General features: G+C 45.9%; 1 protein-coding gene across 1 annotated transcript in view; it reads right to left on the reverse strand.

Moving 5' to 3' along the window:
- Positions 1–3,039: 3,039 nt before the first annotated feature.
- Positions 3,040–13,997, reverse strand: part of Psen1 (presenilin 1) — a 46,061-nt gene continuing 35,103 nt past the window's right edge. Inside the window, exons 8-12 of the mRNA XM_038336040.2 lie at positions 10,114–10,212; positions 9,459–9,545; positions 6,163–6,336; positions 5,151–5,269; positions 3,040–3,625 (exon numbers count right to left, since the gene is read on the reverse strand). Coding sequence (XP_038191968.1) covers positions 3,470–3,625; positions 5,151–5,269; positions 6,163–6,336; positions 9,459–9,545; positions 10,114–10,212 — 635 coding nt within the window. The 3' untranslated portion in view covers positions 3,040–3,469. The remainder of the gene's footprint in view (positions 3,626–5,150; positions 5,270–6,162; positions 6,337–9,458; positions 9,546–10,113; positions 10,213–13,997) is intronic.

Below are 13,997 nucleotides of genomic sequence, written 5' to 3' on the forward strand. Positions count from 1 at the left end.
GCCGTCAAGACGTGTGTGGGATCTAGGGATGTAACTCAATTGGCCCAGGTTTGATCCCCCGCACAGAGTAAACTGGACACAGTGGTGCGTGTGGGTAACCCAGCTCTTCGGAGGGAGAAGCAGAAGGGCTGAGGTTCAGGAACACCCTCAGCTACGTAATGAATCTGAGGATAGCCTTCCTTCAGAAGGGGAAGGGGAAGTCGAGGGACGAAGGCAGCGAGGGAAGAGGACAGGCAAGGCTCTGGCTCATCTCTGCAGCCTTCGAGTCCTGTGCCATGCCAAGCACACAGGATACTGAATAACACCTGTGTCTCAGCTTTTCTTCCAGGGTGAGGTCACAAACGGTCACCAGTGCAAAGCCTCTGTGGGTCGGGGACGGAGACTTACTTCCCTTACAAGTCTGACCGTGGAAGACCTTGTTTGGCAGTTTAACAAATAGGATCAAGAACACACACAGGGCCAGCAAGATGACTCAGTGGGTAAAAAGCATAGGCCTCCAAGCCTAAGGATCCGAGTTCGATCCCTGGAACCCGCATGATGGGAGCAGAGAAGCAACTGCTGTTGTTTATCCTTTGACCTCATGAGCACATGCTCCATGCCTACACACACAGTAAATAAATGTAATGTATATATTATATACATACATGACTCAGCATGGCGGCTCATGTCTGTGTGATCCTAGTATTTGTAAGGTGAAGGCAGAAGGATCATAAATTTGAGTCCAACCTGTGCTTACACAGGAGACCTTATCACGCACACATACATTGGCTTAAAACCACAGACAGGACAAGCAGCAAACACTTCGGCACCCATCGCAAAAGGACACTGAACTCTCCAGCCAAGTTTAAAACAAACTGCTCCTTTGTGGTGAAGCTGACAGATTGCTTTTGGCTGTTGTTCTTTCCCCATTTTTTTTCTCTTGGAGAAATGTAGTCACTGAGAGTAAAAGCTGTGGCCCCAGGACCCCTCTAGCCCAGCAGGATCAAAAACAGGAAAGAGTCCTTCCCTCCGGCCAACTGCAGCTGGCCTTCTGCCCAAAAATGCTGTATCCTGTAAGCATCAGACCTGAGCCCCAGAGCTACTGCTTTTCTCTCCACCGGTTTTCCACTAAGCAGGTTGGATTCAGTGACGTTATCCCAGGTGTGGCTTGCAGCCACTCCTCTCCTGGGCTTTAATACCCACACACAAACACAGCCTGGATGGATCCACTTGTCCATGAAAGACAACGAAACACTTGGACCCTTACACAAGCTGCTCTGGCTGAGAGCCACAAAAGCGCCTTGAATCAAAAGGCTGTGACTTCCATTCTGCTGTCCGGGCAAAGGGGGGTAAAAAGATGGCTGGGCAGCACCTGGTGGCCCGAGTCTGAGCCTCAGCACCCATGTAAATGTAGAGAGAGCCGAGATAGCACAGGGCTGATCTCTGACCTCCATGTATGGGCTGGAGCGTGTGCGTACAATAATAAACAGTACCTTCTATCCAAGTCCCTCTTTCTCGTGTGGCTCCTAGTTTTCTTCTCATCAGGTAAGATGAGGGCCCCGAGGGTGCTGAGCACCCGTGCTTTACCAGAAAGACACACCCTCAGCTCTTATGTGTGTGCGTTTGTGTGGGTATTGTTCCTCAGGAGCCACCCACCTTGCTTTTTGACACAGGGCCTTTCATTGGCCTAGACCTTGATGAGGCTAGGCTAGCTGGCCAGCAAGCCCAAAGATCTGTCTCCACCTTCCCAGTGAGGGATTAGGCCTGACTCCTAAAGTCGAATTCTTACTAGAATTTCCCCAGGCTGAGTTAGCCCATTAGTGGAGCACTTGCTAGCATGCCCCAAACACCAGGTGTCATCAACTGTGCCCCCTCTCACACGTGTGAGCGCACACGCACATGCACACGCACACACACACACACACACACACACACACACACTACTGTGACCCAAAATGAATAAAGAGAAGCCCAAACTGGCTCACAGGCTAGTCTGGGAGAGAGCTAACAAGCATTTCTTGACCCACCATCAAAGTTTTTCACATTGCCCAGCTGATCTCCTGGCTGAGGCCACTCCTGCTCAGTCTGTGCATACTGCCAAACTGACCCACAGCACCTGAGCTCACCTGTGACCTCCGTAGCACAGCCCCGCCCTTCATACCCGCCTGTGAGGTGAGCACACTGACCCACGCCTGTGGGAGGCCCCTGCCCTTGGTGACTCCAGGTTCTCCACAGCTAACCAAGAACAGTTTTTCACCAAACTCTTGCCTTGTTAGACACAATTGGTTCATGAACTGAGAAACTACTGGCATTGGACATTAATTCAAATTCTGTAGTTTTATTTTCTTTTCCAATGCTGGGGAATGAACCCGGGTCTTGCTAGACAAATATTCTACCACTGAGTTCTACCCCAGTCCTAGTTTGAACTCTGACCCTGACAGAGGGTTGCCGTGACAGAAGAAACACCAGGCTGGAGCACTTCACCAGCCAGCCTGCGCTTTGGTCCTGTCTGCCTCCGAGGGGTCAGATGACAGGCTGCAGCACTGACTCGACACATATCATTTGCATCATGTGAGGTCAGGACCCTGGGTCATCAGGGTCATTTGCTACCTCCCAGAGCTGCCCTGTCTGCTGTCAATAGGGACTGCTGCAGGGACAAGGGAGGGAGAGGGAGAAGCGTCAGGGGTGAAGTAAGCTCGCAAGTATGTCTAACAATGAAGAGGCTGTGGAAAATCCAGAGCTTACTTAAGGAAGACAGAGTACTATCGAGCAATAATTCCATAACTTCCAGAAATTATAAACTTTGGAACCTGAGGATATGACTCTCAGAATAAAGCAACCCCAAATTCGTCCAGCCTGGCCTTGGGAAGAAGCCGCAACCACAGATGATAACGAGTCAGTGCCTGAGAACAAAAATGGTCAACACCACAGTTGTGACAGGAGTGGGAGTTTGTGGGGGGTGGTGCCCTTATTTAAACTTACAAGTGGGCAGCAAAAGAGCCCACGAGTGAGGCCCAGGCCCAGTGTTCCCTCCTCACAGAACCTCTGGACAGTGCAGGATTCAGCTAATACAGGTTTTATTTCCAACATGGTGGAGAAGATGGAAGTTCTGCTTGGTTCACACCACTTCATTTAGCCTTTTGAGGGTTCCCAGTGCTGGCAAAATCTCCGTGCCCAAGGGTCACACTCCTGGCAGAACACAACTTCTTGGTCCAGCACATTTTCTTGTCTTTGTCCCTCAAATCTGGTAGTGTCTGCATGGAGAGACACCTGCCCACTTCAACGGCGAATGCTAGAAGCCGTTTTCTGTAGGTAGACGTCTCCCCCCAAAGTCCAACAATGCAGGTGGCCAGGGGACGTGGAAGGAAGCTGCAAAAGTCCAGCTAGAGTCTTGACTTCGTTAGATGAGGACACGGAAGAGTCATGTATGTCCTCCTTAGGTATTTAATCATCAAAGAAGAAACATCCGTGGATTCTAACTGCAGATACGCTAGATATAAAATTGATGGAATGCAAGCTGGTCCATAAAGGGCTGCACGAGATAATCCGTGGCAAAGTAGAAAACCAGCCCAAAGGTGATGGAGATGGGAAGAGCTGGCAGCGCCTTCTTGAAGATGGCGAGCAGCAGTAAGGTAAGGCACAGGCCCTGTTGGGATGGAGGGATGCACACTCAGGATTGGCAGCAGGCCACACACAACTGCTCAGTACCACACACAGTGAATACTCTCTTCAGTCCTAACTTCTACAACAAAACTCTCATGAAATCTAGAGTCAGGAAAGAAAAACATAGCTTCTGGAACGGAACCTTATGGCACATGCCAGCTATGCAGGAGGCCGAGGCTGGATTACCTGAGCCCAGCCTGGGCACCACAGTGAAAGCTGGTTCAAGAGAAAGGGAGGAAAGAGGACATGGGAGGGGATGAGAGGGAAGAAACAATCTGTACTGGCGATGCCCGGGGCCTTGTGCATGCTGAGAGTGACCCTCCCTGAAAATACAGTTGCTGCTTTTTTGTTTATTTATATACACAGCCCAGACTGGCCTCAAATTCTTTATTTTCCTGCCTCAGCCTCCTAAGTACCAGGACCTAAGTGTGCACAATGCCTGAATTAAATAGATTTTTTTTTAAAAGACCATCACATACAACCTAGGCTGGCCTCAAATGGAGCTCCAGGACAGGCTCCAAAGCTATAGAAAAATCTTGTCTCGAAAAAAACAAAATCAAGAAGATAGGATCTTACTATATGGCCTAGAATTTAATCAGGCAGAAGGCCACCTGACTTTGCTTTCAGAATACCAGGGTTAAAGGTGTACACCAACACACCTAGCTTTCTAAATTCTGAAAGCCACAGGCACTATAAACAAGATGGGATCCTGTACTGGGCCAGCCTCTCTCGCTCCACACCTGCCGTCCCAAAGCAATCCTGGCGGACGAGCGCAGTATAAGAGCGCTGGGCACTGGCTCAGCGCATAGACTGGGAGTCCTAGCCAACTCCCACCTATGCTACCAGGCTCTTAACATAGCGTCTAAGAGGTGTAATTTCCTGAGAATTTTTAAGAACTACTCAAAACAAGGTAGTTATTCTATATCTGGATGGGACAAAGACGAGCACAGGACTGATTCCAAAAGCAAGTGGAGGAAGAGCAAGCGCATGATGCTGCAGCCTATGAGACTCAGCAATATACTTCTTTGCAGACAAGACACAGCTAGGCTGGAAACAGCAGGCCATTTTAATGTGTGTCCAGAGTGAAGAACTACTCAGGTAGGGTCTAATTATCCATTTTAAAAAGATTCTCAAGGGATTGGAATTCTCAGCCTATCTGGAATCCAAAGAAAATTGTTAGGGCCAGGGAGATGGCTCAGCAGGTAAAAGCACTGCTACGTAAGCCTGCCAAGCTGAGGTTGATCCCAAGAGCACATATGAAGAGCAGGATGTAGTGGGCACTCACCTGTGGTCCCATCACTCCTATGGGGTATGGGAAGTGGAGACAGAAGGGCAGATGGGGGCAAAAACTGCAGTGGCCTTGCCCCAGGGGAAGGAAAGATCCGGCTCCCCAAAGTTTTTTGCTACACATTTTCCACAGTATATGTGCATGAACATACTTAAAAGAAATTTATCCTAAAGTTACAGGGAACTCAGCATCTGACCTATCTTTGCCAGGGCACACTTACGATTAGTATGGCCACAAAGCAGGCTATGGTTGTGTTCCAGTCTCCGCTGGCCGTGGCTGAGGCTTTACCAACCAGAACACTGTAGAAAATGAAATCTCCCAATCCAAGCTTTACTCCCCCTAAAAAAAGAAAGATTAAAGATGTAAGAAAGCTTGTCATTCTTTCCTATGTTTTTTTCCCCAGATGATGTTGTTATACAGCTCCGGTTGGCCTTGAACTTGTGAACCTACTGCTTCTGCCACTCAAGCCCTAGGACTACAAGTGCGTGCCACCACACCTAACTGCTATGATTTCATAATTCAAATTTATGACCCCAAGCCAGGTGTGGTGACATGCATCTACATTCTGAGCCACTTAGGAGGCTGAATAGGAGGACAGCTTAAGATCAGGAGGAGTTTGAGGTCTGCCTCACACGGTGAGACTTTATCTCAAAAACCAAAGCCAAACGAATCAATCAAAACACATAGTACTTCACTATCAGTAAACAATATTCACAATTCAGGCCTCAGAAATTTTTTTTTGCTTTATCTTCCTTTTTTTTTTAACATCAGGAATTTTAGGAGTCCCAACTGATCTGCTGTCCCATCTTAACAACCACAGAAACTGAATTAATAACTCCTGACTTTTACATAAAGCCTAGCTCACAGCCAGAACTTGCACCGCAGAATCTCGACAGGACCTCGTATGCACCTGACAGGTTTAAGAGGCCAAAGGCTGACACCTGGTGTCTTCTTCAGTTGTTCTGCATCGTAGTTTGGAGACAGGGTCTCCCACTGGCCCTGAGTCTGCAGACCCTCCTGTCTCTCCCTCCCCAATGCTGGGATCACTAAAGCTGTGCTGATTTTTTTTCTATTTCTTTTTTAAATGTGAGAGCTGGAGATTGAACTCAGGTCCTCATGCTTGCATGGCATGAATAAGCTATTTCCCCTGAACAATTCAATGCACTCTCAAGAGATGGATAATACAGTCACTCAAAGAAACCCAAGACTGCAGACAGAGGCGACACACGTACTTTCCTCCGGGTCTTCACTAGTTAGGACACTGCTGGAAAGTTCCTGGACAGCAGCTCTTGACTCAGGAGTGGAGCGGTGAGGCCCCAGGTGGCTGTCCCTTTGGGCTTCCCATTCCTCACTGAAGCCACCATCATCAGTCCCAGCACTAGTGTCCTGTGTCTCCCTTTCTGTTCCTTTAAGAGAGAAGGCAGCAATTAGAGCTCTAATACTTAGAGCCATTTCTTTCATACTCTAGAGTGCAGAATCCTGGTTGAGGAAAGTGCAGCCAATTAAAGCTCTACAGCTGAGGAACTGTGACTTGGCACTGTAGACAGTGTTGACATTTCCCCTTTCTTTCCTCTTTTTAAGGAAGGAAGGAATGGCTTCCATCTTCCCTGAATGTAGTCTGGATATAATGCCCAGCACTGCAACTGTCATGACCACAAGGAGATGTCAAAGGCCGTGGAGCAGGAAATGGTAAAGAGCCTGCGCTCCTGTCAACTGTAGCACAAACTCTAGTTGGTCTTAAGAATAAAAACCGTAGCCGGGCGGTGGTGGCGCACGCCTTTAATCCCAGCACTCGGGAGGCAGAGGCAGGTGGATCTCTGTGAGTTCGAGGCCAGCCTGGTCTACAAGAGCTAGTTCCAGGACAGGCTCTAAAAAAGCTTCAGAGAAACCCTGCCTCGAAAAACAAAAACAAAACAAAACAAAACAAAACAAAAAAAAAAGAATAAAAACCGTGAGTCAGATATAGGGGTTAATGTTTAAGATCAGAGAAGCAGAGAGACAGCCACTAGAGAGCTCTTTTACCTCTACCGATGCTCAGACCAAAGGGGTGATCCTGTCCTCCAACTGTCTCTTCAGACTGCAGGGGAGATCCTCAGCTACAAATATGTCCACCAAATCTCAGACTGCACTGAGCTCCTGTTTCCTCCCACCTGACATTCCTCTCTCCACCCAGCCATATCACTCCTGTCTCCACCTCCCTAGTGCTGGGATTACAGGCCTGTGATCCCAAGTGCTGGGATGACCTTTGTGTGAGCTCTGTTTCATTTTAGACAGACTCAATCTTGTATAACCCAGGGTGACCTTGAACTCACAGGATCCCTCTGCCTCTGTCTCCCAAGTCCTGGGATTAAAGGTGTGTGCCACCCCTCCCTGGCCTCTAGTACCTTACTTCTGCACTCTGATCTTCAGGCAAGCTTCATTTATTAAAACACGAACAAAAATTATAACCACAGTGAATACCACCAGGGAATGTACTGTTCAGTACTCTACCCTCAGAGCTTAAGACAGCACTGGGCATACACCTAGTATTAAGTCAGCATTTGCTGAAAGAATAAAATCTCAATATACCAAAAATATAGTCATACTCATATAATATACAGTGTGCTGGATGGGTCCATGTCAACCTGCCATAGCCAGAGTCATCAGAGAGGAGGGAAACTCAACTGAAGAAATGCCTCCATAATATCGGGCTGTGGGCAAGCCTATTGGGCATCTTAATTAGCGATGCAGGAGGGCCTGGACCATGGGGGGTGGTGCCATCTCTGGGCAGGTGGCCCTGGTTCTGTAAGGAAGCAGGCTGAGCCAGCCATGCAGCTCTCCTCCAGGGCCTCTGCATCAGCTCCTGTCTCCAGGTTCCTGTCCTGACTTCCTCCAGTGATGAACAGTGCTGTGGAGATGGAAGCTGGATAAACCCTTTCCTCCCACGTTTCTATGGTCATGGGGTTTCTTCACAGTAACAGAAACCCTAAGACATACAGTCTTTTTTTCCTTTAGCTCAGTATGCCACCCATACTTGGGGCTGGAGAGATGGGTTTGGCTCTCGGCACTCAAATGGTGGCTCACAACCATCCGTAAGTCCATGGGATCTGACGCCCTCAGCAGATCCCAACCATGCATGTGCACATACATACATGCAGGCAAAATACTCAAGCATATAAAATATATTTACATATGTATTTTAAAATTAGGCTTCTAACAACCATTTCCAATACTTCCTCTCTTGCCTTTGACTTATTACTCCTCAAATGCCACCTTGTGCTGCTGCCTCCCTGAGAAAATGAGGCCTGACAGCTCTGAGCCTCAGCTGAGCTTCCAGCATCAAGTCTCCTCTCACAGCCACCAAGATGCAGTTCTTTTGCCTCTGTAACCAAACAGCAATGCTATCAAGGCCTACTGTTCTTTTCTTAACTATTTTTCCCTTTTTTTCAACTTCCAAAGGATAGCCTTTCCTTTGTCTTTTTAAGAAATTTTCTTTCTGCTTTACTTTTACACTACATTATTCAATTCTTTTAAAATTTGTTTATTTATATTTTACTTGCACTGGTGTTTTATCTGCTTGTATATCTGTGTGAGGGTGTCAGATTTTGGAGTTACAGACAGTTGTGAGCTGCCATGTGGGTGCTGGGAATTGAACCCGTATCCTCTGGAAGAGCAGTCAGTGCTCTTAACTGCTGAGCCACCTCTCCAGTCCGTTCTCAATTCTTTCTGACACAGCTTCTAATTGATTTTCCTTACTGTCTTCTTAGAATCCAGTCCTTGGTCATCACCATTACCCATCCACTAAGGTACTTCACCTTCTTAAGGTGAGCATCACCTCACCTCTCGACAGACACTCCGTTACCCTGGACATGCCAGAGAAGAGTCCCTGACCCCATCCCCCCTTTTGTTGACAGGCTCTCACTACATAGTCAAAGGCTGAACTAACAATCCTCTTACCTCTACCTCCAGGCTGAGATTACAGATGTTCTGACTACACTTGGTTAGGGTTCTCATTCTTATCTATTTGGAGGGTGGGCGAGAAAGAGAGAGCTTTTATTTTAAAATATACACATTAACGGCAGCATCTTAGTCCAGTGTGGACTGGTGGCTTGGCAAGTATTGTTTTTAGTTCTATGTAGGGGCTGGAGAGATGGCTCAGAGGTTAAGAGCACTGACTGTTCTTCTAGAGGTCCTGAGGTCAATTCCCAGCAACCACATGGTGGCTCACAATCGTCTGTAATGAGACCTGGTGCCTTCCATGCCAGCATTACATTGTATACTTAATAAATAAATAAATCAAAACAAATAGTTCTATGTGCATTTACCGGGGTGACCAGCTTTTCTAGGAGATTCTGTGACGTCTGTCACTGTCACACATCCTCTACGCCCTGGGCTTCTCAAATGGCAAGTGCTCTGTCCTGAGCTCCAGCAAGGAGAGAGAGCACGACCAAAGGGAAGGTTTAAATCCCTATTTCAGAACCTCAACTAGTCATCTACACACGACAAGGAGCCTGTAAAACTAGGGCAGTTACTAGTGAGTGTCACCTACTTTGTGCGCTATACTTGGTGCTTTTTGGTGCCCTTCTTTGGGCTTCTGGGTCTCCTTCGGCCATATTCACCAGCCACACCATTGTTGCTGTTGAGAAAGACAAAGTTTCTGGTGAGTTCTTACAGCCCGGGACACTGCGCTAGCAAGCAAAAGGCCATTACTTCTCTACGGCTGCAGCCACTGGTCTGTGATGTCACCTCAAATGTTAAACAATCAGGATTAACTGAGGGTTAAAACACGGTAAAAGACTGCAGGTGAAGGAACAAATACAACCTGGTCTACAGAGCGAGATCCAGGATAGGCTCCAAGGCTACACAGAGAAACCCTGCCTTGAAAATACAAACAAATAAACCCTGCAAAAAAACAAAAAAAAAGAAGAAAGAAAGAAAGAAAGAAAGAAAGAAAGAAAGAAAGAAAGAAAGAAAGAAGGAAAGAAAACTGAATGCACTGGAACTGGAGATATGGCTCAGCGGTTAGAGCCATGGATGCACTGGCTGCTCTTACAGAGGACCCATGTTTGATTCCCAGTACCCACACAGTGGCTCAGAACCATCGTAAATCCAGTTCCAGGAATCCAATGCTCTCTTCTGACTTCTGACCTCAGAGGGCACCTATAAACTGAATGCACTAACACAGTATCACTCCGCATACTTACAGGAATAGATAAGAGCTGGAAAGAGAGTTTCATTTCTTTCCTGAGCCGTTTCAACCAGCATACGAAGTGGACCTTTGGGGCATAAAACAGCCACCAAATCTAGAAAGAGAAAAATAAAAAAGACACCCAATAAAATATACTGAACTGTGTAAATGAGTACATGCTGGGAAGGACTTAACTGAGGGGCAGGTTAATGCATTTGACAAAGGAGCGCTGGGAAAATATGGAAACACTTGAAGTTAAGAAAGAAAAAGAGCAACCTAAACAAAATGAAACAGAAGACCTGTGTAAATTACACTTTGGCCTTCCTGCCGTGTGCCCAGTCTCCAGTGTATGATTACTGGGGTCTAGACACGACTCTTGGCTGGAAGGAGAGGCAGCAGCAGCAGGAGGAACTATCTAGAGCAGTTTTCAACCTGTGGCAGCCGAGGGGAAGGGAGTCATTCTCAAATAATCCCACCTACAGATTATAGACCGACGCTTTGGAGGAGAGCATCCTTTCTTTAAAGACAGTGCAGAATGGGGGTGTGCTGTGGGGGCGCACTTGTCCAGCATGTGAGCCTGAACTTGATACCCAGCATCTCAAAGCAAGCACACTTAATTAAGGAACTTGCAACAAGAGGGCAACACATTTAAATAAAACAATAGCTTCTTTGTATGACAAAGTTTAATATTTTTTTCAGTTTCCAGTCAAATAAAGTACTTCACAAATATTTAGGTCTCAGAACATATGTGGAACTAAAAACTGACCTATTTCACAAAAATAGCAGCTCAGAGAGGAGGCAATATGCCTAAATTGTGTCTGATGTGACATCATTTTCTTCCATAAACTATAATTTTTCTTGTATTTTCTGTTCTAGAAATTCAGAAAATAACCTCAAACATTTAAAAATATCAAACAGGCACACTAAAATTGCAAAGGAAGGCCTGACAGCCGACGTCACGCCACTGAGAGGCCTGCAGTGGCCATGCGTCTGCAGAGCGAGAACACAGCACAGAGCTCTCAGCACTTCCACTCGAATTAGTTCAGGTGAGGAGAGCGGATTTCCTGTGCTGGCAGCTAATGAGATCTTCAACTGGGTTAAAGGGGCCATATCCTGCAACTATTCTGGTTTGATGACATGTTTCCCTTATAGAATTTTGAAATGAATAGATTCAGTTATTTTTAGGACAACTGAAATGAATGAAAATTAATTTACTTAAAAGTTTTCAGAACACTTCTGACAAAACATCTTGATGCTTTGTAAAAAACGGAGTTGAGAGTCACTATCTAACACTGGGCACAGCTCTTCCATGTTCCGAAGACCCAAAGCTCTGAGGAGGTCTCACCTGTGCTATGAGCAGGGGGCTGAGGGGTATGGAGAGAATAAGACAGGCTTAGAATTCAGATTTTAGGTCAAGTTATTTTACCTCTGTAATCTTCAAGCTGCTTAGCAATAAACAGACAGATGGCAGATTTACAAAGCATCACTAAGATGAGTTTCCATGAGAGTGGGGCACAGAGTAAAGGACTTCTCTAACTCTGACTAGCTTCTCTGTTCCCAAAGGCTTTTCTCCATCAATTCAAGGGGGACTGACAGATTCCGGCTACAGGTCACCACATACGTCCATGTTCTATAGAACGGTGAGCACTGAGAAGTCTCTGAGAAGGGATCTCTTTTTGGCTTTCATGTGGGGCAAGAGCTGCAGAATAAAGCCAGTCCCCTTGTTACTCATGACTAGAGTATTATTGTGACTTTTTCAGGACCCATGTCACAGCAGTTGTTAAAGAATTAGAATCTTTAATTGTCCAAAAGCATGTTTACAATTTTTTAAATTTAAATTATGTGTATGTATGTGGGTGCCGTGAACTGAGTTCTGATCCTCTACAGGAGTGGTATGCACCCTTAACTACTGACCTATCTCTCTAGTCCCAAGGTTTGATTTTATTATTGAACTGATAGAGGTTTTTGTTTTAGTTTGTTTTTCATGACAGGGCTTCTCTGTGTAACAGTCCTGGCTGTGCTGGAACTCCCTCTGTAGACCAGGGTGGTCTCAAATTCAGAGATCTGCCTGCCTCTGCCTCTCATGCCACCATGCCTGGCTATAAAATGATAGGTTCTTATTGAGAACTTTTATGCCAGTTATTATTGTAGGCACAGAGGTCCTTGTACTCACAGATAAGCACTAAGGGAACCAGGAATGTTAATCACACAGGGGTGTCTCCTCACTGGAGGAGATACAAATCAAATATCTAGATTCCATCCAGAAAGCTGTGAATGGATTCTGTTAATGACCTGGTGTATCCGGAGACAGACCTCACCCTAATTTCCCAGAATGATTATTCCAGACTTTTCCCTTCCTAAACCATTACCCATTCTTAGGGGAGATGTTGCAAAACTTTATGGCCTGCTGACCTCTATGCTATGGTCAGAGATCACACTAGATTCTAGGCCCTTTAGCTATAGAACCCACCCTCACGGTCACATGGTCTTTGTTGGTACACCTTAAGCTTTATTGTGCACCTGGAATTGGACTGATTGTTGCCTGGAAACCTTTCCCCAAATTGTACTGTGTTTTAAACAAAGCAGATGATGAACCGCCTGGTGTTAGACTCCCTGAAATCTGATCCAGGTTGAGACCCCTCAAGTTATGTGCTCTACTCACAGGTCTTTCTGTAGATTTAACTTCAAATACAATAAACAAACAGGCATTGGGCTTGTTTTACAAATGTAAACTTCATTCTTAGATTTTTTTTTTTTTTGAAAAAGGTTTTAAAGGGCCCAGGTTGGTCTCAAACTTATTATATTAGCTATGGATAACCTTGAAACGGCTGGTCCTCCTACCTCTACTGATCAAGTGCTGAGATCACAGCTGTGCACACCACATCAGTAAAAATGTCATCTTTAAAGGGGTGATTCCACTGAAGTTGCTGTATGATTTTGACCTTACAAATTAATTGAAGAGGGGCTGGAGAGATGGCTGAGTGGTTAAGAGCACTAACTGCTCCTCCAGAGGACCTGGGTTCAATTCCCAGCACCCATATGGCAGCTCACAACTATTTGTAACATAGTTCTAGGAGACCCAACACCCTCAACTCAGACATATATGCAGGCAAAATACCAATGCATATGAAATAAAAATAAAGAAGTTATATTTTAAAAAAATTAATTGAGGAAGGGATAAAAGGTGGCTCAGAGGTTAAAATCACTGGCTGCTCTTCTAATAGACCTGGGTTCAATTCTCAGGACCCACAAGGCAGCTCACAACTGGATGAAAATTCAGTTCTAGAGTATACGGCATCCTCTTCTAGCCGCTGCAGGCGCAAGGCCTGTGTGTCATGCATAGATATACAGGCAAACACTCACAGACATTTAAAAAAAAAAAAAAGTAAAAAAAAATGAGTTGGGGCAGAGAGATGGGTCAGCTGAGGTATCTGCCACCAAGCCTGACAGTCTGAGCTCATTCAACCCCCAGGACCTGCCTGAAGGAAAGAGAGCACTGACTCCAGGGTTAGTTCTCTGAACTATACATTCATGCCACAACACACGCCTTATATAAAGAATTACCTAATAATTCTTAAAGAACAAACTCAACATTCTACGTGTCAGGCGGCTGCTAGCACTTCTCAGTATATATTCAATTCACTGAACTCCTACATTCCTGCATACTTGTTCCCAACTTACAAGGAAATCAAAGCTCAATAAACTACTGATTATAGATGTTATTTTGCTTTTTTGCTTACTGTTGTCCAGAAACTAAAGCCAGGCCCTAACATATGCTAAGAGAAAGAATTGACTCTAAATCTTCTGACCAGAGAACTATGGCTCCTCCCATCAATTTGGCACACACCAAGTTGAAACTGCAAGTCCTTACTCTCAGGGCTGGAGATGGGGCTCATGGCA

Source organism: Arvicola amphibius, chromosome 7 (assembly GCF_903992535.2).
Source record: "Arvicola amphibius chromosome 7, mArvAmp1.2, whole genome shotgun sequence".
NCBI classification, from domain to species: domain Eukaryota; kingdom Metazoa; phylum Chordata; class Mammalia; order Rodentia; family Cricetidae; genus Arvicola; species Arvicola amphibius.